Genomic DNA, 27,343 nt, shown 5'->3' on the forward strand with positions numbered 1-27,343 from the left:
GTACCGGAATCTTGGAAGAACGCTAACATAATCCTAATCCATAAGAAAGGGGACGCCAAAGACTTGATAAATTATAGACCGATCAGCTTACTGTCCGTTGCCTACAAAGTATTTACTAAGGTAATCGCAAATAGAATCAGGAACACCTTAGACTTCTGTCAACCAAAGGACCAGGCAGGATTCCGTAAAGGCTACTCAACACTAAACCATATTCACACTATCAATCAAGTGATAGAGAAATGTGCAGAATATAACCAACCCTTATATATAGCTTTCATTGATTACGAGAAAGCGTTTGATTCAGTCGAAACCTCAGCAGTCATGGAGGCATTACGGAATCGGGGTGTAGATGAGCCATATGTAAAAATACTGGAAGATATCTATAGCAGCTCCACAGCCACCGTAGTCCTCCACAAAGAAAGCAACAAAATCCCTATAAAGAAAGGCGTCAGGCAGGGAGATACGATATCCCCAATGCTATTCACAGCATGTTTACAGGAGGTATTCAGAGGCCTGGAGTGGGAAGAATTGGGCATAAAAGTTGATGGAGAATACCTCAGCAACTTGAGATTCGCTGATGATATTGCCTTGCTTAGTAACTCAGGAGACCAATTGCAATGCATGCTCACTGACCTGGAGAGGCAAAGCAGAAGGGTGGGTCTGAAAATTAATCTGCAGAAAACTAAAGTATTGTTTAACAGTCTCGGAAGAGAACAGCAGTTTAAGATAGGTAGCGAAGCACTGGAAGTGGTAAGGGAATACATCTACTTAGGGCAGGTAGTGACCACAGATCCGGATCATGAGACTAAAATAGCCAGAAGAATAAGAATGGGTTGGGGTGCGTTTGGCAGGCATTCTCAAATCATGAACAGCAGGTTGCCATTATCCCTCAAGAAAAAAGTGTATAATAGCGGTGTCTTACCAGTGCTCACCTACGGGGCAGAAACCTGGAGGCTTACGAAAAGGGTTCTGCTGAAATTGAGGACAACGCAACGAGCTATGGAAAGAAGAATGATGGGTGTAACGTTAAGGGATAAGGAAAGAGCAGATTGGGTGAGGCAACAAACGCGGGTAAACGACATCTTAGTTGAAATCAAGAAAAAGAAATGGGCATGGGCCGGACATGTAATGAGGAGGGAAGATAAGCGATGGTCACTAAGGGTTACGAACTGGATTCCAAGGGAAGGGAAGCGTAGCAGGGGGCGGCAGAAAGTTAGGTGGGCGGATGACATTAAGACGTTTGCAGGGAGAACATGGCCACAATTAGTACATGACCGGGGTAGTTGGAGAAGTATGGGAGAGGCCTTTGCCCTGCAGTGGGCGTAACTAGGCTGGTGATGATGATGAAGGTGGATTAGGAGCCACTTTATTCTGCTGTCCAGTTGAAATGGCCTTGTGCATTTGCCTTGTTGACACATGAATCGCATTCCACGATGGCGTATGGACTGCATTGTTCAGAGAACTGATGCTAACCTAACTAGCCAGAACATAGCAGGGGCAGGTGAAAGACCATTAGGATTGGAAAGCTTTAAATGTACAAATATTCCTACGGGAAAGTTTAAAACTTGACCCGATTTAGGAAGTGCGCACACATTCCAGATTGGGAGATATGCAGTTCATTATCTCGGAAATATTTATTCCTGCATGAAGTTGACAGCACAGCATTTATTTGAAATTGCTTTCATGTAACGCTGGGACGTACCTCGCGGAATGTCAGCAGTTCGGCATGCTAGCTGTGCACATTTCTGTAGACCACAGGAACTGGAGACATTATGATGCACCTTCACCTATAATTAGGGCCCTGCGTTTTCCTGTAAAACCTGAATATATTGTATTTCTAGGCGTAAAGGCTATGCTCGGTTTTTTCTGGGATCGGTTCATCAACTTCGGGTCAAACCCAATTTGTCATAGCAGTTTGCTAACTTGTAAAACATGATATTATGTTCATAATATTAAATGGTGCCTAAAATAAAAAATAAAATTAAATAAACAATATTAAATAATATTGAATGGTACTTAAATGGTAAATGGTGCCTACCTCGTTCTTGCTTAACACTGGAGCGAAAACTGGCGTATGTGAGAATATAGTATATTCAGCGCAAGCAGGGCCTAAATGAAAGAAACCTTGTTGCTTTTTCATGGCTGCTTTCGAATGCAATACGACAATCCCGCATTAAATCGCATTTACCCTACATCCGATTATGTAAACCGCGGTAACTAATCTAGGTAGAAAAAAGGGACTAAGTAGTTAGCACCCAGTAGAACAGGACAACAGGCAAGCATGAAAAGCCCGTCAGGTCTAGGATGGATACAGAAATGCGTGCTGTGTTCAATGTAAGCTAACAAGGATATTAAGTTAAAAAAAGATGCATTACACCACCTGCGAAGCATGGCTTAAAAATTATGTAATAGATAGCCAAACTCTTCTCAATTTGTTCTTTTTTTTTTGAAGAGGTTCCTATCAATTTTTTAATACCCAGCAATGAGGGTTTGTAGAGATGCGTTTGTCACATAACTTGCGAGGACCTCACTTTGCCATTATTACAAAATTGTAATTCAGCTTGTTCAAATAGAATGTCTGTGTCCAAAAGAAGAGCATAGCCTTTGTTAACTGCTTTTACTTTAATTAAATTATCTAAATCTACAAGAAAGAAAGCCATGATTTCTATTTGAAAATGGCCTCAAACGTTTACCCTTGAATAAAGAATATATATAAAACCCAGAAACGAAGGACCCTACTTATAATCCATCCCACCATGAGAAGTGGTGGCTGCTGTTTTATTACTGTTTTGCCAGGATTCTGTCCTGCTCCCGGACACTATACTTCCCTGTAGTACACATTCTCTATGTGCATACGCCCGGGAAGTAATTACCATGGCAGTAATTAGGCCCATCAGTGTGCCTTCACTCACCTCACGGCTTTCCAGCCTTCTCTGAAGTCTCATTACTATAGGCACCGCAGATACGTCAACTGGTTCAATAGGATTCAATAGGTCCGTGTTGTGCGAAGCTGAAAATTATTTTATCTACTCGGAAAACAGTCTGGTTACACCACCCATAGACAAGGAGATCGAGTTGACTTGGACGGAACTTTTCACAGGTAGCGTTGCTCAAATGTACGAGGCGATTCCCGGTATTCGGGTGCCGAAATCTGCGCCCTTCGTCCTGGCCTTTATTAAAGCAGCGTTGCCATATTTTCAGTAAGGCCAATAGTAGTCTTCATGCGGAAAGAAATCAGCTGACGTTGCTCAACTTTAAGCACCAGACACTGTCTCTTGGTGTAGCGTGGCCAATGCGAGGTCATTATGGTAGTGGTGATTCCACTGTTACACTCTGCATCGTCAGGAAAGCACCCCACATTGATGACGCATCCTATGTTGCCTTCACACTGTGTTGAGCTCATTTTAACATCTGGCCATTGACACTGTAGACTCTTTCGGCATCACTGTGGCTGCAAGAGCCGCTTCTAGTTCTCCCTTGTCTTAAATGTCGCCTTATAATTCCAAGATAACGTCATCTGGTAGCAGTATTCAGTTCTCCTATATCTTGATTCCTAAGAATGTTCCTACAGGTTTTCAGATGGGATAGTTTCATTTTCAGTAGGCACAAACATGCAATTAAACATTTCTCTCTTTATGACCTATTACCGGTCAATTCGTGTTCGTAACTGATCATTTCATATTCATTTATATGCTTTATGCAATCTGAATATAGTGTCTTTCTAGGCACAAAGCCCATCGACTGCCTGACGTGTGGACTCGTTTTTTATGGCATGGACTGGCACTCAATACATGGTGACCGGGGGCAAAGCGACAGCGAGAGCACTGGATGATCTAGCAAGTGGGAAGGTGCGTATTTCATTTGTCACCGATGCCGCAGCTCGGAGCATGGTCATCACGGGTGTGACACACACATTCGATTGGTATTTTGATAGGAATACCGGTACGTGTGTGCATCGTTGTACCAGGAATAAGGCATTTCATACTGTGCGCGGATTTTAAGAATGCGCGACTCAGCGTTGTTGAACATATAGGGCGCTTTGTGCGGGTGGCTGCTGCGTGGGTTTCACCTGCAAAATCAGAGTGCACAGCGGCGGACTATTATGACGGAGCGGCGGGACACGCCCCAACATCACTGGTCTTGATCCTAGATAACTGGGCTTCGTTCCTGCCGGTGGTCCTTGGTCGTATGTCCGGTCACGCAGCCGATCTCGCCACTCTTGTTCGTGCTGCTATTTCATGCCCGAGAACAGAACCACTTCGGGTCATCTGTGGACATGCGGGGCACGGGCTCCGCCCCGGCCACCATTGCTATACACTTACTACAGCTGCAAAAGTGTTTTAACTGGGCCTCGCTCCTCCCTATATTTGTTGGCCTACTTTGCCCTCGCCTCGATGACGGCTACACCCACGGCCGCAGTTAACGCTTCCCCTACCGTGAGGAAACTGGCTCTTTTTTGTAGGTGACGCCAATTTTTTTTTTTCTGATGGAAGTGCGGAACTCAATATTTTATGTAATGCATAAACAAAATGTAGAATGAATGTAAGGACATGCTTGTACCTTGTTAATTGTACTTAACTAGTCTAGGTGGAAAAAAGGGATTTAATTGTCTAGTTAGCATCAGTAGAGCAGGACAACAGGCAAGCATGAAAAGCCCAACAGGTCTAGGATGGATACAGAAATGCTTGCTGTGTGCAATATACGCTAACAAGGATATCACACTACCTGCGAAACATGGCTTAAGAAAAGCGCAGACAAATGATAAGATCACCAAACTCTCAATTTGTTTTTTGTTGAAGAGGTTCCTATCAATTTTTTTTAATACCCGGCAATGAGGATTTGCAGATGCGTCTAAAAGCAAAGCACGGCCTCTTTTAAATTCTTTTAATAGTTCACCATGAAGACTCCGAACTTAAAACTACTGGATAAGTAAGCCGCGATTTATCTTCGAGATACCCTCAAATAAAAAATTACATAAAACCCGGAAACGTAGGACCCTACTTATAATCCATCCCACCATGAGTAGTGTGGCTGCTTTTTGTTTACTATTTTGTCTGGATTCTGTCCTGCCCCTGGAAACCATACTGCCGCGTAGTGCACATTCTCTTGCTGCATATGTCCGAGAAAATTACCATGGCAGTAATTTGGCCCGTAAGTTTGCCTTCGCTCATCTCACTGCTTTCCAGGCTTCTCTGAACTCTCGTTTCTATAGGCACCGCAGATACGTCAACTTAACTGGTTCAGCAGGTCCGTGTTGCTTCAAATGCTTCAAAATCCTTCAATAGGTCCGTGTTGCTCAAATGTACGAAACGATTCTTGGTACCCGTGTGCCGAAATCTGCGCCCTTCATCCTGGTCTTTTTTAAAACAGTGGTGCTATATTTTCAGTAAGGCCAACGGTAGTCTTCATGCGGAAAGAAATCAACTGACGTTACTCATCTGTGAGCACCAGGCACTGTCTTGGTTGACAAGCCTAAGGTGTCCCTGATTCTATTTACTAAGGTAATCGCAAAGCGAATCAGGAACACCTTTTAAGACTTCTGTCAACCAAAGGACCAGGCAGGGTTCTTTAAAGGCTACTCAACATTAGACCATATTCACACGATCAATGAGGTGACAGAGAAATGTGCGGATTATAACCAAACCTTATATATAGCTTTCATTGATTACGAGAAAGTGTTTGATTCAGTCGAAACCTCAGCAGTCATGGAGGCATTACAGAATAGGGATGTACACGAGCCGTATGTAAAAATACTGAAAGATATATAGTGGCTCCACAGCCACCGTAGTCCTCCATAAAGAAAGCAACAAAATCTCTAAAGAAAGGCGTCAGGCAGGGAGATACGATCTCCTAAATACTATTCACAGGGTGTTCTCAGGCACAGATTCAGGCATTCTCAGATCATGAACAGCAGGTTGCCATTGTCCCTCAAGAGAAAAGTACGTAACAGCTGTGTCTTACCAGTACTCGCGCATTGGGCAGAAACCTGGAGGCTTACGAAAAGGGTACTATTAAATTGGCGACAACGCAACGAGCTATGGAAAGAATGATGGGTATAACGTTAAGAATGGGCATGGGCAGGACATGTAATGAAGAGTGAAGATAACCGATGGTCATTAAGGGTTACAGACTGGATTCCAAGGGAAGGGAAGCATAGCAGGGGGCGGCAGAATGTTACGTGGGCGGATAAGATAAAAGTTTGCAGGAACAACATGGCCACAATTAGTGCATTACTGGGGTAGTTGAAGTATGGGAGAGGCCTTTGCCCTGCAGTGGGCGTAACCAGGCTGATGATAATGATGATGAAGACTGTCTTTTACTGTAGTGTGGTCGATGCGAGGTCATTCTGGTTGCGGCGATTCAGCTGCGTTGCACTCTGCATCGTCAGAAAAGCACTCCACAAAGATGACGCATCCTACGTTGCCTTTGCGCTGGGTTGAGCTTATGTTAACATCCGGCCATTGACACTGTAGAAAGACCCCTTTGGTATCACTGTGGCTACGAGAGCCGCTTCTAGTCTTCGACGTCTAGTCTAGACGTTCTAGTCTAGCCGCTTCTTGTCTTCGACGTCGCCTTATAATTCCAAGACAACGTCATCTGATCGCTGTATTCAGTTCTCCTATATCTTGATTCCTAAAAATGTTCCTCCAGGTTTTCAGACGTGATAGCTTCATTTTCGGTAGGCACAAACATGTCATTAAACATTTGTCTTTATGACTTATTACCGGTCAATTCGTATTCTTAACTGGTGATTTTGTATTCATTTATATGCTTTATGCAACCTGAATATGTTGTCTTTCTAGGCACAAAGGCCATAGACTGCCTGACGTGTTGACTCGTTTTTTCTGGCTTGGACTGGCACTCGATACATGGTGACTGGGGGCAAAGCGACAGCGAGAGAGCAGTCAACGATCTAGAAAGAAGGAAGGTGCGTATTTCATTCGTCACCGATGTTGCAGCGCGGAGCATGGTTGTCATGGGTGTGGCACACACATTCAATTGGTATTTTGATAGGAATACCGGTACTTGAGTGCATTGTTGTACCAGGAATACGGCATTTCATAGTGCGCGGATTTCAAAAGCTCGCGACTCGCCGCTGTAAAACGCATAGAGCCCTTTATGCGAGTGGTTCAGTGGTTCTTTTGGTCTTTTCGTGGCCCAAAGATTCTGCAGTACGATCTACTATTATAGGATATGCTTTATCCAGCCGTTCAAAGTGCATGAATATTAAACTGGTCAATTCGTATTCATTTATCTGCTTTATGTAACCTGAATATATTGTCCTTCTAGGTATAGTCTACCGCCTGATGTGTGAACTCGTATTGGAACAAGATCGAGTAAGAGCCCTGGATGACCTGGAGAGTGGGAAGGTGTGTATTTCATTCGTCACCGATGCTGCAGCGCGAAGGCTGGACGCCGATAGCGGGACACACACATTCGATTAATCTTTTCATCGGAATACCAAAGTGCACGTGCGCACATTCTTGTACGAAGAGTACGGCATTTCATAGTGCGCGGATTTCAAAAGAGCGTGACTCAGCACCTGTGTTCAGCGTACGGGACCGAAAGCGCGACTGCCCGCATGGTCGGTGCACGGATTTGGCCTGCAAAACCACGAATGCAACGGGGCTGACGACTCTGATAGAGCGGCACGACAGGGCAAGAAATGCCGGCGTTCGAGTGGTGGGCCATGCCCTGACCTCACCGGTCCCAATCCTGGTGAACTGGCCTTCATCCTTTCCATCCAACCGGTGAACTTTGCTTGCATGCTGGGTCACGCCTCTGATCTCACATCCCTGTTCGGGTTGGCAATTGCTGGAGGAGAACCGGCCCACTTCCGGTCTTCGCTGGACTTGCGGCTGCTGAGCACAGGCTGTGTCCCAGCTACCATTGCCATATATTATAGAGGTATAATAGTGCTGTGACTGCGCTTCGTCCTGACCTATATCGCCGTACCAGAGGTTACCAAGTCTATGTGAATTGAAGACGGTGCCGACTGAAGCTAAAGACACGTGGGCACTGCTTATATATTAGTCGCCTGGCAGATGCCACATTTGTTTATTTTGTTTCTGTGCCCGTCTGGCTGACCTGCACCCACATGTTCCCTGACAATCATGCAGGAAGAACCGGTGGAGCTTGCTTGACGTCAGTCACCTGCTTCTTTCCTAAAAGGGATGTCCCGCTTCTCTCCATTGTTTTTCGTTGAATTTTAGACCACAACTGCAATTTTACCCAATTCTTGACCACGCTTCTGGAAGCACAAAAACTAGAAATACGTCCAATGGTTCACCGACCACTATGAAATTCCCCCACTGAGCTGCTTGTTTCGAAATACTGTAATTACATACTCGCCTAATGATCGCACTTGCGTAATGATCGTGCCCCTGAATTTGCTTCAATTTTTTTTTGCCAAATAAGTGCGACCATTATGAGAGTAAATACGGTACGTTGGATGGTTCCCCGATCGCTATGAATATTTTCCCACCAAGCTGCCTGTTTTGATCGGCAGTAACACACAAACAAAGAAAGAATTCTTTGGGAGGCAGGCCGCACCTTGTCCTGAATTTTCCTGGGCTTGATCTTCACCATTCTGACGGCATGTTGCACTGGCTTAGCTACCTGGTTGCTGAAATGTTATGAAACTTGGTCAGACCTGGGGATGTATTCTGTAAAAGTCCACCTCTAACTTATCAGTTACCCTTTTTTGATTAAAGCCAAATTTACTAAAAGAAATACGGCTCACATTGGCGCCGTTTCGTGGTTCAAACCAGCACTACTTTACTGAGAAATAAGTGTGTTGTCAAATGACGTCTAATGTATGCGAATCATGGTATCTGCAAAAGCATTGTGCTATGCTGGGATATGTCGAAATTGCCTGTACTCTCCATGCCATCTAACATACTTTTCTTGTCTTCGCAGGAAGTCACTGTGCGGCTTTGGATGTCTGAGAGTATTTTATTCCGGGGACTTCGGTGGTAAAGTAGCAACAAGTTTGCTTACGCACTTTTTTGTTTGTGAATATAAGCTTCATCTCGTAGTGTGTTCCGTCGAAAAAGCGCTGATGTTAACATCTTTTTCGTGTTGGCGTTGGTGAAAATGCAAGCAGCAAAAGCATCGTGCATTGATTCGCTTTCCTTGCGTCGTACTGGAGATACCTTATTGCGTGATAATCTTAAATCGGTAAAAAGACTTGTTTCAGAAGCACCAGTACTACAATAACGTCAGTTGTGGCAGGCAAGAAGAAATCAAGCTGAAAAGCTTGGTCAGACCTTTCGGTGTTAGCTGTGCATAACATCACGAGACTGACCTGTGTGCGTGGCTTCACATTTTCGGATCATATCTGCGCACAACAATGGCATGTTCATTTGTAAATACCTTAAAATATTGACCTCAGCATAACATTCTAGGTGTTGCTCTAGGATGTTGAGGTTTCATTGAATTTTTCTTACGCGTTTGTGCACCAATAATTGATCTTCCTGCTAAATAAATTAAAATTGATGTACTCCGTGAGCAATGTGGGCAATCTCATAATGCCATTCGTGCTCGGCCTCCATTGAATTAGCTGGGCAGTTATACAGAAAAGAGAAATAATGCTTGTTGCCACTGGTGGTACTTCTCGTTCCTTATGTAAAGGATACACCTCTAAACAGGAACTTCTTGATATCTGTTCGCTGCAAATTTTTTGTTTTCGTTTGAAGATGGAGACCCACGTCTCGATAATTCAAGCGAAGCCGGCAAGGAATTTCATGCTCCTCAACTTTCCACTGAGTTAGTTGCAGTCTCGGTTATCTTTTTGGGGCTCTTGAACAAAACCAACCAGTGTTCTCTGACATGAAAACCTTCTTTTGCCCCCACCTACCTTGCATTTTCTGCTCCATTCACTGTACGCTTCTCAAATATTTAGAAAATTTTAATGGCACATTCGAATCGCTTATGCAGTAACGTTTTCTCATGCTTTTTAATTACGAGCAGTCCTTCTGCTTTTCTGCATTTCATCATGTTCGTTTTTGGTGATATGACGAAATAGCAAATAAATAAATACAATGTTTATAATAATAACCTGCAGTGCTCATTGTTTCGATGTTCCTTGAACAGACATGTGTTAAGCTTAACCGAGGCAACTAGCACCCGATTTCTCAGTACTGCTCATGCTGCGAAACTCTGCTGCATTCTTTCTTATAAGCATTGTAAATTGCTTTACAGCTTGGTGCTACACTTGGGTGGATGACAATGTTCTCCTTTTGTTTGCTGAATTCTGTGCGCAGACAGCGTTTCTCGGTAACACCGATGTTGCCGTCCTTGTACGGATTGTATACATCGGTGGAAGCGGGCCAGTCAGTCGCATGCTGCGAAAGTGTGCTGTTATTTGCACGTCAGCGAGTATTGCAGTCATCGCTACATCACTGGGGACACCAACGGTTAGTACAAAGCACACTGAGCACGATACTCCTACGATTTGGAGAAAATAATGGTAGTTGATTTGAAAGCCAAGCGGGGTAGCGAATATCCCACAAGAAACATGCAGCACTTGCGAAGATCCTTGGCGCACATGGGCAATATCCCTGTGCATAGCTACGGGTGTGACTGTCTGATTCTTGGCAGGATTACAGCGATGTGTGACAAGCTTTGCGCATTCACGTTGTATACCGCGAAGTACTGTGTCACTTACCGTGAGCAAGAGCCAGCCTAACCATGAGTGCGTAGCAATGTGGCAGTGCCAATACAGCTTAGAGTACCCACTTTTACCCCGATTTGCCCGTGTTAGTGACTTTCCGACTGGATCGCAAGAAATACTTGGCAATCTCCGTAAACATGCGTTTTGTCTTCGTTATCAGCTGTTCTTTTTCACTCTGATATAGGAGTACAGAGGTGCTGCCGAGTCGTAGGTGTGGTTTTAAGTTAGCAGATGGCGCCACTTCATTAGCAGTATTGATACGCCGACAGCACGGATCGCTATACATGTCTAATTCGCTACGGCCATAATTTCGTGCTCCTCTCTATTGCGGTGCGTGATGAGGTGGCTAGCTAATGCCAATTAAGCACAGAGTCGACACTGCAGCACGGATGACCATATATAAGCACGTTCCTCTTTATTATCGACTAGAAAGGGCTGCAAGGAACTGCAAAACAACGCGTGTAGATGAAGCGAAACCCCGTTGTAGCATTCGTGTAAACACAGCTCAGGGTTACAATGCCAGAGCCTTAGCTATAACGATGCAGCAACCTTGGACCATGCATTGACATGATGGCAAGCAGACGCTGAAAAGACGATGTGGTGTGCTCTAACCATCGTGAGGGGCATTTGGCTTTTCTGTTGGTGAATGAGTCCTGCCAATTACCGAGTGTAGGAGTAACTAGTAAGATATCATCCAAAATAAGAGTAAAAATGTTGGCTAGATGTGTTGGGGGATAACCGGTGGTGTAAATGAACAGAAACGGAGTCTGGGGCAGCTAGGAAATGCATAGAAATGCATGCATAGGAACCTAGGAAAGCATGTGTAAGGTGAGGCCAGAGGCCGCCACAAGCCAAGGGTAACAGAGATGGCTGAGATATGCGTTGGTCATTAGGCATTAGAGATGCATTAGGCATAAACATATATATATATAATATATATAAATGATATAATAAATGATATATATTATACAATATATATAATTTTGTGACGTTGCACCAATAATCGCTCAAAGAACGTTTTTTTCGCCCAATTTTGATAGTGCTTCTTTTTTGGCACATCGGTGTATTTACGTGTCCTGCGCTAAATATAGCTCAAGGAGATAAGATGTTTGTTGTGAGAGTAAATATGTGTCTCCTTGTTTCAAAGCAGAGGTTTTTCACAGCATCCGTACGACCGCTTATATGCTATTATGCAAGGAAAAGGGAAACGATAAGATTTGAGTGTCTTAATTTACATACGCAATGTATTGCAATCGGTCAGATGCCTCTAAACCCATTTGCTGAAGTCCTCCACAAAGAGCCCTTATATTTCCCTACTTTTTCCCCTCCTACTCTTTTTGCTCCCTTGTATGCACAGTCAAGTGATCATTTTATTTGCATTATGCTCTCCGGTTCACATTCTTTAGTGACAATTGTGTTAACTTAAGCATTGCATCAGCCATAGAGAACGAACTACGGCGCCTTTTTCTCGACGAAACGCAATGGGAAATTTGATACGACAATAGTCAGCTGTGTGAGAGAAGTATACGATCATAAATATGTTGCTATGAAAGCATACAGGAAGTGTGATCAGTGAACGCAGTGCGGGTATTTAAGAATGCAAATGTTTGTAGTGTGTAGAACATAGAATGTCTATCAAACCATGTTTTCTAGTTTTCTGGAGACTACAAGTGCTTGGCCCTCCTGTCATGAATTTCCAGAGCACAAAGATGGCTGCTGCCTGAAAGCAAAAATTGGTAATGTCCGACAGCATAAGTGTATCATTCTTCACTACTAGGAATGGCAGTAGGAGATTCCTCAAGTTTATAAAATTGACCTTTCTGCATTAGTGAGGTGAAGCAGGGCTATTTCATATGTACAACCTTGATAATTGCTTGGCGATGAGGGAAGGTGGAAAGGGGAGTGTGAAAACACTTATTTGGACCATCGAGGTAGTTGCTCTTCAAGTCGAGTGGGTGGTGTCCTCATTCCAGAACCCACTGGCCATGGCTGCTCGACGTACCTGCTGGACGAGAGCTTCTTGTCCCGCCAGGGTATCGCCGGTGAGCTGGACCTCCCACTGCTCAAATGACGTGCTAGGCTTGTTTGTCCCCACATCCCCACGATATGTGAAAGAGTGTAGGGCGTGTGTCTCCACACCAGGGGCAGATGCCGCGATATGTCTGTGGGTACTGTAATACCCTGTGTCTGCTTTCAGTTTCCGTTTTGAATCTGTTGCGTCAGGGCGCCACTCAGCTCCAAACATTGTAAGTACACCTGCTGCGTTTCCTTGCTGGAATAAAGTCCCCGACTTTAGCAGTCTGGCTCTTTTTTTGGGGCGCTCCGCGCCCATGCTGATTAGGCCTCATGCCGTAGGTCCCACATCCGGCCCATCAGTGCTGTCCCATCGGGCACACAGATGTTCGCTCTGTCTACTTTTTGTACTCTGTGAACTCTTTTTCATGTGTGATCTGTGTGTGCAAGTGGGCATCTCGTCGTCTTCCCAAGACGAAGAGCCAGACTGCTGAAGTCGGGGACCAGAAAAAGAACAACTTTATTCCAGCGAGGGGAAACGCAGCAGGTGTACTTACAGCGTTTGGGCGCTGAGTGGCGCCCTGACGTAACAGATTCGAAACCGAGACTGAACCCCCTTTCCACCTCTCTGTTTCCAATGACAGGCATGTTACTACATGCTAAATATGCCTGGGCCTTTCTGCAACATGAGCAAGCGTACCTTAATATCAAGAATTCAGTAGACACAGGATATTACAGGTAAGTTTTGCTGTATATGTGTAGGTTTGGGAATGTGTTATTCAGAGCTACTGCCTCTTCAGTGCTGAGGAGTGGGGATTGATGAAACGATTGGTTTTGTCCCGCTCCATTGATTAGCGCTCGTGCTAAGGGGTTTGCCCTTACGTTCCCCTCCAGTCCTGTGTGGGCCGGCGTCCACGTGATTTGATGGTATTCTTGCAGCCTCCGGCCTAGAATCTGAGCTGCCAGCAGCAGTGTTCGTCCATTGGTAAAGCGTCTTCTCGCATGCCTTTGCGGCTTCTTGTTATTCGTTAGATAATCCACGAGATCTGGTTGATGGCGGACCTTAGGGTTTCGATGGTGGCTTTCAGCTTGCTCTGGATCCAAAACCCAGAATCCTCATCTTATTGCTTTCCGTCATCTTCTGGCCCTCTAGATAGAGGTCGATAAGGCCGGGGGGACTTGTGGATTCCTCCTCCATGCACCCGAATCACCTGACTTCTCAGTTGTGCAACGCATCACGTTTGCTGCCACAAATATCTCCACTGCCATCGTGGCCTCCTGAAGGGTCGCCTCTTTTTGCGCAAGCGAGCCCTGGTGGCTCGGAGCGTGATGTCTGCATACAGGGCGTAATCTAGGTACGGGATCTTCTGCAGCTCTTTGGTCAGCGCTAGCATTGTGATGTTGACAAGAATCGAGTCCCTTGTGGTGTTCCTTGCTCGGAACGTCGATCGTATAAGATCGGGTCGGGCCTATTCTGATGGTTGCCGTCTGGCCCTTCAGGGACGATTTCACAATTAAAGATGCACTCCCCGCAGCTGATGTCGTTAAGTTCCTTGAGAATGGCCTCGTGAGAGATGTTATTGAAGGTCCCTTTCAGGTCGAGTGCGAACAGGAGGTTCTCTCCTCCCTTTTGGATGCCGTTCTTCCCTCCCTTCCCTTCTTCCCTCCCTTCTTCCCTTAAATCGTCGGACTTATGGTGAATATTTCCTGAAGATATGCGCATGGCAGTGACTGTCACTTACCACTGGGTAACAGAAGCTCAAGCAAAAATGGCATCACAACAGTGCTTGACTGTGAGAGTTATTACATGCATTCGTTAATGCAGCTCAAATTTGTTTTCGCCATCGCCGCAAGTGGGCGCTTCTAACTATAGCAACAAAACAAGAAAAAATTATTCACACGGCGCTTAGGCAAAGAGCGCTGAACGAAATGAAAGGCTTGCAGGAGAGCAGAGGTCGTATATCGTGGTACTTTGTTTTCAGTGTTTTATCATTCATCACTACGTTGCCGTATTTGCGCCCGAAAAAACTCGTGGTTACTGCTGCGGGCTTGCCCCCCCCCCCCCCCCCTCGCACAGCTTCAACCCATTTACTTGGATTCTGGATTTGCCTGAACCTGCACATTGTGAGTTGAATGGCAAGCTCTCTCTCGGGTGTTCATGCAGCTGACGACTGAATTCTTGCCAAAGAATTCGTTCTTCATTCTCTAAACATTTCTCAAATTTCTTCCAGCATTCGTTGTCAGCATGAGTATCGGCTGTTGTTGCATTTTGCGCAAGCTGTGAAAGCTGGTAGTCGACATAATCTCTATTTATCTTGCTTCACTTGTATGGTATCTAGGCTTAAAAGAAGTAGGCTTTACACGAACAAAAAACATCTCCCGTACTGCTTTTTTTTTTTTCAAGGTAACATTCTCTTTTTTTCAATGCTAGTGCAAGATTCGATGGCATTGAAGCAGAACCTGGAGAGTGCCGGCTTGGTCGGCTGTTCGTGCACGTTCATTCGGCAAGGAAAGCTTGTGGAATTGCTGAAAGTTCATTCTTGCAAAACTATTGCTTTATTGAAAGGTGGCATAAAATAGGTGGGTGTAATTGGTGGTAACTTCCAAGGGAATACTAGCTACTTCGGTATAGACTATCCTGTCAACGCTGTTTAACTATGCGATGCTGCACCAACTGGCAAGTTGTGGTTACTGTACGCAAGCTGCTCACCTTAACGTTGCGTTGTTGTAAGGTTGCTGTAACGTCGTCGTAACGTGTTGCGCCCTCGTCTGAAGAAAGCCTGCAGCCAGCGCGATAATCAGGATTGCCGTTGCGGGTTGCTTGCCACTAGTGTGTTCCAGCCTTTACGAAATGCCGTATGAACCACTTCATTTGCAAGCATAATGGAAACTAACCTAAGCTATCGAAGTGAGCTCGTTTCTCGCTTTAGCTTCTGGATTGAAGCTTTCTTGAACTGTTTTCCTGTTCTTGTCTTTCTGCGCGATACTGGGCTTTCGTAATGGCATATGCGCCACACATCTGAACTTGTCCCATATTCTTGCCCTACTTGTGCTAGACCTATGTTCCATGTCAACATAGGGACCATAATTGTCCGCTACCGTAACATAACCTAGTTGTTGCTTCTCTCAGCAAATTTTAATCCAACAAACCTGAGATTAGGTTTGAGCTTAACATGTCAATAACAGCTCTTCACAAGGCCCAAAGTAAGCAGCACAAAGATTGTGCAAATGAAAGCAGTGCCTATCGGTACCGATGTAGTGCCTATACTGGCTCAACAATCTTTGCGTTCTTGCTATGAAACTTTGCGGTTTACTGCATATAGTCCACCCACATAAACGATGACATGTGTTTACAGCCATTATACCATTGGAAGCAGGCATACTCCTTGAGCAGTGCTAGTTATTTAACTGCATTGGTTGCGGACTCATCGCTACTTCCTTGCTTTCACCATCGGTTAGTATCTGCTACAGCAAAAGTAGATTTGCACGTTGCGACACTCTTTTAGCCTCGTCGAGACATTGTGTTTGTGTGTGGAGGGTGTTTTTAGCACAAGAAATTAGAACCTTAGAAACCTCTTTCTGGTAGGAACATGGCATATGTTCCCATAATTGGACGTTTGGGATGCTTAATCTTTGTCTTTAAGGGTAGAACGCGGTACCATTCAAAGAAAAAAGAATGTTGATTCATCAACTAATGTAACATTAAGAAACCCAGGAAGGCCTACGTATTAGGAGCTGTCGATGAACAAACATGGCTATCCGATAATCATCGCCGGCAAGGGAAAACGATGTTTAACTTGGTGCACCACCCTGTCTCGATTATGCAAGCATGCCTTCGTTTGTCCTGTGTCGCCCCCCCCCCCCTTTTTTGTCCGTTTTTTCTAGCGCAAGAAAATCTATATAGGAATGCCTAACCAACTCTCCCAAATCATCACTTTCACCTGACAAATTTGTTTTTGCGTTTTGTAGGAAGCAATGGCCAAGTAAGACACTATGGCGAAGCAGTCGCACGAGTGACTTGTCAAGACTGAACAATCCATCGAGTTCAACAACATTTTAGGTGAAGCCGAGGAGGGGGCTAGGCACAGGCTCTTCAGCATGAAATAGAGGTAAATTAGATAAATAGAAATAAACATGGCTTACGGATAACTTTATTCCACTGTCCAAGCCGAGTTGGGCTTGTTCCTTTGTCTTGCTCACATGTGACTGCAATGGCATATGAACTGCATTGTTCAGTGAACTCAGGCTGACCAAACTAGCATGAATATTGCAGTGGCAGGTGAAAGAGCATAAACCTTAAAAATGTAGAATCATTCAGACGTGAAAATGGAAAATTTGGCCGGATTTTATAAGTGAGCGCACATTTCTAGATCCTGAAATCTCCAATTGTCTTGGAAATATTTGTTCCCGCATGATGAAGTTGACAGCACAGCATTTGTTGGAGGTGTAACGTTGGGAGGCACTTGGAAAAGCATCAACAGATCGGCATACTAGCTGTGCACCTTTTTGTAGACCACCGAAAGACATTGTCATATCCTACCTGCATGTGTAATTAGGGTGCTGCATGTTAGGGTAAAATCCGAGAATCGCCAAATGTTTTCACCCCGACCAGTATGTATAAATAGCACCCTACGAAAAACACACCTCCTACAGCCTTCTCCTTGCGTTGATAATTTCGTTAATATCCGGGTGTTGAAGCGATACAACAGGTGCTTCTAATACTTCCTTGCATCTTCGACGTCGCCTTATAATTCCAAGATTGCGTCAGCTGATAGCAGTATTCAGTTCTCCTATATCTTGATTCCTAAGAATGTTACTCCAATCTATATAGGAATGCCTAACCAACTCTTCCAATTCATCACTTTCACCTGACAAATTTGTTTTTGCGTTTTGTAGGAAGAAATGGCCGAGTAAAACACTATGGCGAAGCAGTCGCACTAGTGACTTGTCAAGACTGAACAATCCATCGAGTTCAACAACATTTTAGGTGAAGCCAAGGAGGGGGCTAGGCACAGGCTCTTCAGCATGAAATAGAGGTAAATTAGATAAATAGAAATAAATATGGCTTACGGATAACTTTATTCCACTGTCCAAGCCGAGTTGGGCTTGTTCCTTTGTCTTGCTCACATGTGACTCGTATTTCGCAATGGCATATGAACTGCATTGTTCAGCGAACTCAGGCTGACCAAACTAGCATGAATATTGCAGTGGCAGGTGAAAGAGCATAAACCTTAAAAATGTAGAATCATTCAGACGTGAAAATGGAAAATTTAGTCGGATTTTATAAGTGAGCGCACATTTCTAGATCCTGAAATCTCCAATTGTCTTGGAAATATTTGTTCCCGCATGATGAAGTTGATAGCACAGCATTTGTTGGAGGTGTAACGTTGGGAGGCACTTGGAAAAGCATCAACAGCTCGGCATACTAGCTGTGCACCTTTTTGTAGACCACCGAAAGACATTGTCATATCCTACCTGCATGTGTAATTAGGGTGCTGCATGTTAGGGTAAAATCCGAGAATTGCCAAATGTTTTCACCCCGACCAGTATGTATAAATAGCACCCTACGAAAAACACACCTCCTACAGCCTTCTCCTTGTGTTGAGAATTTCATTAATATCCGGGTGTTGAAGCTGTGCAAAGACTCTTTTGGGATGACTGCTGATATAACAGGTGCTTCTAATACTTCCTTGCATCTTCGACGTCTCCTTATAATTCCAAGATTGCGTCAGCTGATAGCAGTATTCAGTTCCCCTATATCATGATTCCTAAGAATGTTACTCCAATCTACATAGGAATGCCTAACCAACTCTCCCAAATCATCACTTTCACCTGACAAATTTCTTTTTGCGTTTTGTAGGAAGAAATGGCCGAGTAAGACACTATGGCGAAGCAGTCGCACTAGTGACTTGTCAAGACTGAACAATCCATCGAGTTCAAGAACATTTTAGGTGAAGCCGAGGAGGGGGCTAGGCACAGGCTCTTCAGCATGAAATAGAGGTAAATTAGATAAATGTACTACGAATATCTTGCCATGTTGCTGCCTGTTGTTCATGGGGAGGTGGGACTAGTCAAGCTGCCGTTAGGCAGCTTTTATCCTGCCATCCCTACCGCTTTGTATATATCAGTTTACTTATGTGGTAAATAAACTTCTTCTTCAAGTTTCAGAAATCTTTTCACCCGTCGTGGTTGCTTTGTGGCTATGGTGTTGAGCTGCTAAGCACAAGGTAGCGGGATCGAATCCCCGCCAAGGCGGCCACATCTCGATGGGAATGAAATGCTAAAACACCCATGTACTTAGATTTAGGGGCAAGTTAAAGATCCCCAGGGGGTCTAAATTTCCGGAATCCCCTACTACGGCGTGCCTCATAATCAGAAAGTGGTTTTAAAACGTAAAACCCCAAAATTGTATTATTTCTTTAGCTTTTAGTACACATGCACCAACATGCCATTAAACATATCATATACATTTTTTCTTTCGGTCTTGTGGCCCAAATATTCTGCAATACGATTTACTATTATCGTTTATGCTTTATCCAGCCATTGAAAGTGCATGACTATTAAACTGTTCAATTCATATTCATTGATCTGCTTTATATAACCTGAATATATTGTCCTTCTTGGCACAAAGGCTATAGTCGACCGCCGGCGGTGTGAACTCGTCTTAAAACAAGGATAGAGAAAAAGCCCTCAATGATCTAGAAAGTGGGAAGGTGCGTATTTCATTTGTCACCGATGCTGCAGTGCGAAGGCTGGACGCCGATGGTGGGACATACAGTATAATATTTTCATCGGAATACCGGAATGTACTTTCATGCATTGTTGTAGCAAGAGGACGGCATTTCATAGTGCAAGTATTTCAAAGTGCGTGACTCAGCACTTGTGTTTAGCGTACGGGGCCGAAAGCGCGACTGTCAGCGTGGTCGCTGCGCGGATTTGGCCTGCAAAATCACAAACGCAATGGGGTTGATGACTCGGATGGAGTGGCCAGACATGACAAGGAATGCTGGGGTCAGTGTTGGGCCGCTCCCCGACATCACCATCCGAATCCTGGTGAACTGGGCTTTGTTCTTGCTGCCCTGCCGGTGAATGTTGCTCGTATGTCGGTTCACGCCTCTGATCTCGCATCCCTGTCCGTGTTGGCAATTCCTGCAGGAGAAGTGGTCCATTTCCTGTCTTCGCTGAACTTGTGGCTGCTGAGCACAGGCTGGGTCATGACTACCATTGCCGTATACTATAGAGCAATAATAAGGCTGTGACTGCACTTTGCCCTGAGCTATATCGCCGTACCTGAGGTTACCACATCTATGTGAGAAGAAGGAAGACATGAGGGCACTGCTTAATTATATAGTCGCCTGGCAGATGCCACGTTTATGTTTATTTTGTTTCTGCGCCTTCCTCGTACGTCTGGCTGACCTGCACCCACACGTTCCCGCAACATTGTGCAGGAAGAACTGACGTCCCTCCTGTCTCGATTGTATTTCGTAGAATTTTAAACCACAACTTCAATTTTATCCAATTCTTCGACCATGCTTCTGGAAGCACAAAAACTACCAATACGTCAAATGGTTCCCCGATCGCTATGAATGTTCCCCCACCCAGCTGCTTGTTTTGATCGTAGTGACAGGCAAAAAAAAGAAGGAAAAAAGGATTGTTTGGGAGGCAGGCTGGACCTTGTCCTGACTTTTCCTGGGCTTGATCTTAGCCAGTCTGATGGAGTGTTGCATTGACTTCGCTGCCTCGTAACTTGTCAGTGACGTTTTTCGATTAAAGCCAGATTTACTAAAGGAAATAACAACCCTGTTTGATTCAAACCACTACCGCTTCAGCGAGAATGGCTGCGTTGTTGAAAGACGTCTAATGCCTGCGAACCACGGTATCTGCGAAAACATTCAATGGTATGTGCTATGCTGTGATATGCCGGAATTCTTATTGCCTGTACTCTCCATGCCATCTAACATACTTGTCTTCGCAGGAAGTCACTGTGCAGCTTTGGATGTCCGGCGGTATTTTATTCTGGGGACTTCGGCGGTAAAGTAGCAACAAGTTTACAGATTTTTGTTTGTGAATATAATCTTCACGTCACAAATGTGGTTGTCAGAAATTCTGCTTTCCACACTGTTGCTACAACATAGGTGACGAGCTCGCAGTGTGTTCCCTCGAAAAAGAGCGGATGTGAACATCTTTTTCGGGTCGGTGTTGCTCAGAATGCAAGCAGCAAAAGCAGCGTGCATTGATTCGTTTTCCTTGCGTCGTACCTTATTGCGTGATAATCTTAAATCTGTAAAAATACTTGTTTCAGAAGCACCAGTGCTACAATAACGTCAGTCTTGGCAGGCAGGAAGAAATGCGAGCTGAAAAGCTTGGTCAGACCTTTCGGTGTTAGCTGTGCATAACATCACGAGACTGACAAGTGCGCATGGCTTGACATTTCCGGATCATTTCGGCGCCCGAAAATGGCGTGTTCATTTGAAAATACCTAATCTTCTCACTAAATAAATGAAAATTGATTCACTCCGTGGGCAATGTGGGCATAATCCCATTCGTGCTCAGCCTCCATTGAATTAGCCGGGCAGTTAAACAGAAAAAAGAAAAGGCACTCTGCACTGGTGGTACTTCTCATTTCGTATGTAAAGGAAACAGCTCTTAACTGGAGATAACTTTTTTATATCTGTTAGCTGCAAATTTTTGTTGTTTTTATTTTAAGAGTGAGACCCCCATCTCGATAATTTACTTCAAGCAAAAACAGAATGAAATTCCATGCTTCTCAACTTTGCACTGAGTCAGCTGCAGTCTCAGTTATGTTTTTGTGGCTTTTGAACAACACCAAGCAGTACTCTCTGACATTTTCTGGTCCATTCAGTGTACGAGTCTCAATTAGTTGGAAAGTTTTAATGGTACGTTCGGATTGCTTATGCAGTAAGGTTTCCTCACGCTTTTCAATTACAAGCAGTCCTTGTGTTTTTCTGTGTTTTTGCTGATATGACAAAATCGCCAATAAGTACAGTGTTTATAAAAATAACCCGCAGTGCTCATTGTTTCGATGTTCCTTGAACAGACATGTTTTAAGCTTAACCGAGGCAACTAGCACCTGATTTCTCAGTACTGGTCATGCTGTGAAACTGTTGCATTCTTTCTTATAAGCATTGAAAATTAAATACTTTACAGCTTGGTGCTATACTCGCGTGGATGACAATGTTTCCCTTTTTTTCACTGAATTCTGTGTGCAGACAGCGTTTCTCGGTAACATCGACGTTGCTGTCCTTGTACGGATTGTATACGTTGGTGGAAGCGGTCCAGTCAGTCGCATGCTGCGAAGGTGCGCAGTCATTTGCTCGTCAGCGAGGGTTGCAGTTGTCTCCGCATCATTGGTGACCCCCAACGGTTAGTATACAGCACATGATACAAGTAACAGTACAGCAAGTAACAAGTATACAGCATGCATGATACAAGTAATGTCATACTGAAACATAAGGAGAAAATCTTCATATTGTCTCACTAGTAACGTGCTGCACTGTCAAAGATACAAGGAGCAAACGGGCAGAAGATGGGTTGGTGGTATCAGCGGTGGGGTATTAAGGATGTGTGAAGAGAAGTTCAGTGAGCTGATTGGTTGGAGAAGCTGGGAAATTTGAAGGCGTAAGGTGAGGTCAGGTGGCCCAAGCCAAGAGTAACTGAGATGGCTGAGAGATACATTGGTTCTGCATTAGGCATAACTATATACACTGTTGATGTTGACAATAACGGTAATATTGACGTCTTCAAGCTGATAGTTTTGAGACATTGCACCAGTAATCGTTCAATTGTCCAAACGAGATATTCCTTAAAGGGAAACTAAAGAGAAAAATTATTTCTGCATCGGTAAATTGCCTTTCTACAAAACCAAAAACACCACTCTAACCACGATAAGATGCATGGTAAACCAGAAAAAAGCTTTAGAGCGAAATACCTTTTGCCTTTTGATGGCATCTTCTAGGGCCTACCTCAATATATAGCGGCACAGGCCGGGAATCTTTACTCAGCCATCACGGCCCCAGTGTAAAAAAAAACAACAAAAACATTCTCTGACGTCACAGTGGCACCCCGGCGTCGGGGTTTCGGCGCGAAATTCAAATTTCGACCTTCATTTTTCTCATCTGTATGCTTGTCTGCATGGAAAGAGTGTTTACGTGCAGATCGGCAACTCTACGTGTCCTAATCTACATACGCAATGCATTACAATCGGTCGGATGCCTCTAAACCCGTTTGCTGATGTCCTCCACGAAGAGCCCTTTGCATTATGGTGTCAGGTGCACTTTTTTTTAGTGTCAGTTACAGTTGTTTAGTTAAATATCACATCCGCTCTCGGAAATGAGCTAGGGCACCTATTTATTGTATTGACAAAATGCAATAGAAAATTTGATCAAATATCATAGTTACGTTCCTATGAAAGTATACTGGAAGCATGACCACTGAATGCAGTGCAGTTATTCATGGATGTACAAAATGGTGTTTATCAACAAAAAGCTCTGTAGGTTTTCGGTGACTGGAAGTGCTTGAGCCTCGTTTGATGAATTTCCAGAGCAACAAGATAGCTGCTGCCTGGTGTGGCCTTTTTCAGTACCAGGAATGCCTGAAACAGATTCCTAAAATTTATATTATAGCATACAATTGCTTCTTCTACGCCTTCCAGAAAAATATTGCTCTTTGTGTGGTGTGTTGAGGGAGGGGGAACAAGCAAAGGGAAAATATGGTTTAGTCGGAGTGGAGGGACGTGCACGTAGGTCATGGTTTAACGGGATTGTGTTAAAAGCGAAGTTGTGAAAGCTTCGACATGTGATCCTTATCAAATACAGGGCCGTAGCATAGTCTGGCACAGCGGTACTCGGGGTTTTCTTTAAGTGCCTTCGTGTCAGCTGTAGGTTCGCTTGGTTGTTATTTATGGCAACCTATGGTTTTTATGCATCCGTTACAGGTACCGTCCGCAAAAAGTCGAGCAGGCAAATTTTCAGAAAGTTGATTGCCACCAGCAATTTTAAGGCTTCTTGTGAACCTGTCAAGGAGCTTGCTGAGCCTTCTACAACCACGGCTTTGCCTGTCATCGGACGACTATCGGCAAGTAGGCCTCCTGCATGTTACTTGGCTCAACTGGCTATGCGAATTTGATAGATGCGAATTTATGTGGGATATTCAAATAGCTTAAAATTCGGGCAAAAGTATGGACTCCGGGGAAAGATAACGTTTCCTTGCTGTTCGCATTCGCTACCGAAAATTAGTGCTTACTAGTATATTATTTATTATATTGTATATTATAATAGTAGTATATTATATTATAGTAGTAGTATTATATTATAATTATATTTTAATATTAGTATATTATTAGTATTAGTATAAGAGTATGCGTCACGTAATTCAACATTACATTGAATGTATTACTCATAAAAGTTGCGTGTTGCGCTGTCATGTGAAGGAGGGCATGGCCAGTGTGAAAGGTGGCGCACTGTACCTAAAACACCTTGTTTCTCACAAACTTAAGTGTGTTGCGTGTTGTGCTGCCTCGGTTTAACGCTGTAACAGCCTTCAAGAGCTCCCGTATGAACTGCTTCATCCACTAGCCTGAACTAAAATTTCGTAATTACATAGGGGCTAACTGAACTCGCATATTGCACATATCGCAAAAAGCAACCAGCACCAAATTTGTTTGTGCAGCCACTTCACCAGTGGAAGCAGGCATACTCCCAGAGCAGTGGCAGTCATTCACCTGCATTGGTTGTGCACTCGTCATCTCTGTTTCCCTGTCGTCACCATCGGTTAGTGTCTGCTACAGCGGACGTCTATTTTGCACGATGCGACACCCCTCTTTTAGAGGCCATTCTAGCCTCATCGGGACACTCTTTATGTCGAGAATGCTTTATGCAAGGAATTAAACCTTAAGAAACCCTTTTCTTGTAGGAACATGACTTAAGGTCCAATAGTTGGACATTTGTTCAAAATAAAGAAATATAATTTGGAGGACGCTTAAGCTAAGCCTTTAAAAGTGGAACGCGAAAGCATTCAAAGATCACTGAGTGCTTCTTCTGCTTCCCGGCAAATGCGGCCTATGCAACCGTAATGTTTACCGCGAAACGCTGGCGGCAAAGGTTCTGCACGAAGGCGACCTTGCTGGTGGAAATGCGGCTAAGGCGATGTTGCAAGGAACCGGGCGTGCTGCTTTATAGCCTTTCAAAAATCTGGAAGGCCATGGCCCCTCTAAAATGGTAGAAATGCTAGAAAAGGCGTTTGTGTTTTTTTTTTGTGTTGTTTTCATATAACAATTGTTTTCTCGTATATTCAAACTACATTTTGACGCTATGTTATCTGTACGTTGTGCACAATACGATACTGTATAATCCTATAATAATACAATAAATATAAAATACAATAAATCCTACTTTACGATTTTTCTGCGTATTTTACGATGGACGCCAACGCAGGATTTTCTGCGACATGGGGTCCCTTAACGCTGTCGCGTTAAAATGCTGATTGATATTTGGGCATTCGGGCTATTCAGTTGAATTCATATTTTTTATTTGTACTACACAAAATTTCAACAACACGCCATAGGAACCGCTTTTATGAACTACTGTAGAGTTAGCTAAGGAACCCAGGAAGGCCAACAAATGAAGAACTGTTGATGAACAAACATAGCTATAGCATGGGTTGACAAACAATTGATCCTGATAGCCAGCAAACGAGAAATATATTTTGTACACACCCATATAGATTATGCAAGCATGCCTTTCCTCTCGTTTTCGTACAAAGAAATCGCTTACTGCAGAACAGTGCGCTCTGAATGCGCGCATGCATACTAGTTCAGTTCAAGAATGTCAGGCTCATACTGACATTCTTGAGGAGTGTGCGCTGTTCTGAATTTGATGCAGAGATGGTGTCTTCCCAGCATCCAGATATGATGGTTTTTGCTCAGCAGTGTGCGGTCTGCGTTCAGTTTGCAAAGGTAAGCTAACATGGACTTATTGGCATGCAAAGAATGAAAACAATATCCTGTCTCCTTTTTTTTTTGTCCACGTCATTTAATGCAAAAACCATTTTGGAATGCTTAAGCAAGTCCCGAATTACCGCTTAGACCTCACAAACTTGTTTGTGTGTATTGTAGAAAGCACTGGCCGAGCGGGATGCTGCGGCGAAGCGTCACACTAGTCACGCGTCAAGACTGGAAACGCGCCCATGAGCTCATCGACATTTTAGAGGACATCAACCAGGAAGGTCCGCACAGGCTCTTCACCATGAAATAGAGGTAAACATAATTCTCTGAGATGCGAGCGTGATTGAAAAGAAAATGACCGAACTGTCAGGGGTGGGGGCCGGAAGCAGAGATGCTGCGCCTCAAACAAAATATTTTTGGAGCACCCAGGAACAGCAGTCCATGAACAAATACGGTGATGTTATTCCACAAATGAAACGGCTACAAGAAGCCGCAGCAAGAAGCCTAACACTAAATACATTGGATGGCCCTGAAACAATTTTATACCGTGAGTCTTACATAGCTCGCATTGTCTCCTTTTCAACATGACCTAATTATGGAAGCGCTCTTTGTGGCTTAGTGGTTGCAATATTCTCGTATTCTAAGATGGCAAATAGACTAACTCGATCTTCAGTGGTTACAACTCGTCGAGTATTGGTTGCACTGCACTACTTTCTATTGTACTATCATTCCACTAAAAAGGTATGTTGCCAGACGTTCAGCGCACAAACGAACATAGCCTTTTTCGGGTGTTCTGCCACTGCATCTGCTCATCACCCTCATGAACAGCCGCGAGGGAAGCACATGGGTGGCGTAAATCGCACAGCCAATGCCTGTGTCACTGCCCTGTCGCCTGTTAAGCGGTAGCACACCCTACTACGTACTATGTTCGTTTGCAGTGCCTCCAAATATTCACACCACTAAATCGGGCACGTCACGTGGTATATTATTTTGCGGGCATGTGCATTAAGCAGAACAACACCTAATAGATAGAAAGACAAACTGTTTATTCGGATGTCTTGCAAACTTCTTTGCAACTTTCTAATGTGAATTGTTTTTTCCTAGCTTCGTTGCTTCAGAAGTTGATTAACTAATCGTTATTATCTTATTAAGCAAAAAACAAGATAGCGTCACGCACTACATACAAAAGTGAGCAACATGCGTTTGGTCGCGTCGTCTTAGAGGGTATCGCCACATTTTTGAACTTTGGCTGAAGTTAGCTGAAAGTCCCTGTAATCGAGGACTGTTGCATGCATCGCTTTTTTTGTGTGGTGAATGACAAAATTCATTTAAAATCTAAGACAGAACAATTGCACTTGGGTTTCATTTCAGGCTCATACTGACATTCTTGAGGAGTGTGCGCTGTTCTGAATTTGATGCAGAGATGGTGTCTTCCCAGCATCCAGATATGATGGTTTTTGCTCAGCAGTGTGCGGTCTGCGTTCAGTTTGCAAAGGTAAGCTAACATGGACTTATTGGCATGCAAAGAATGAAAACAATATTTGACAGCAACCACCACAAGAACGTAGCTTCTTTTACAGAGTACCTTCCAAAATTGTTCTTGTGGTGGTTGGTGTAAAACTAACATCCTATTTTTTTTTTTTTTGACCCACAACTATCCACTGGAGAGCCATTGTGTGTTTTTTTTTTAAACG

General features: G+C 44.0%; 1 protein-coding gene across 26 annotated transcripts in view; it reads left to right on the plus strand.

Annotated features, from left to right (window-relative positions):
• LOC135910341 (uncharacterized) overlaps nucleotides 1–27,343 on the plus strand; it is a 91,069-nt gene that overhangs the window by 60,014 nt on the left and 3,712 nt on the right. For 8 of the 26 annotated variants that reach the window (XR_011508095.1, XR_011508098.1, XR_011508096.1 and 5 more), the window contains 14 exons: nucleotides 3,726–3,848; nucleotides 6,804–6,928; nucleotides 7,291–7,370; nucleotides 8,920–8,975; nucleotides 10,266–10,418; nucleotides 12,649–12,717; nucleotides 16,658–16,797; nucleotides 17,585–17,724; nucleotides 18,549–18,688; nucleotides 20,664–20,719; nucleotides 21,919–22,072; nucleotides 23,643–23,782; nucleotides 24,377–25,961; nucleotides 27,021–27,144. Coding sequence is in view for 14 of the 26 variants with exons in the window: in XM_070524241.1 (XP_070380342.1) it covers nucleotides 3,726–3,832 (107 nt within the window). In the remaining 12 variants the exon portion in view is untranslated. The other 18 variants (XR_011508097.1, XR_011508099.1, XM_070524247.1 and 15 more) reach the window with 15 other exon arrangements.

The sequence above is a fragment of the Dermacentor albipictus genome, chromosome 8, assembly GCF_038994185.2.
Source record: "Dermacentor albipictus isolate Rhodes 1998 colony chromosome 8, USDA_Dalb.pri_finalv2, whole genome shotgun sequence".
NCBI classification, from domain to species: Eukaryota; Metazoa; Arthropoda; class Arachnida; order Ixodida; family Ixodidae; genus Dermacentor; species Dermacentor albipictus.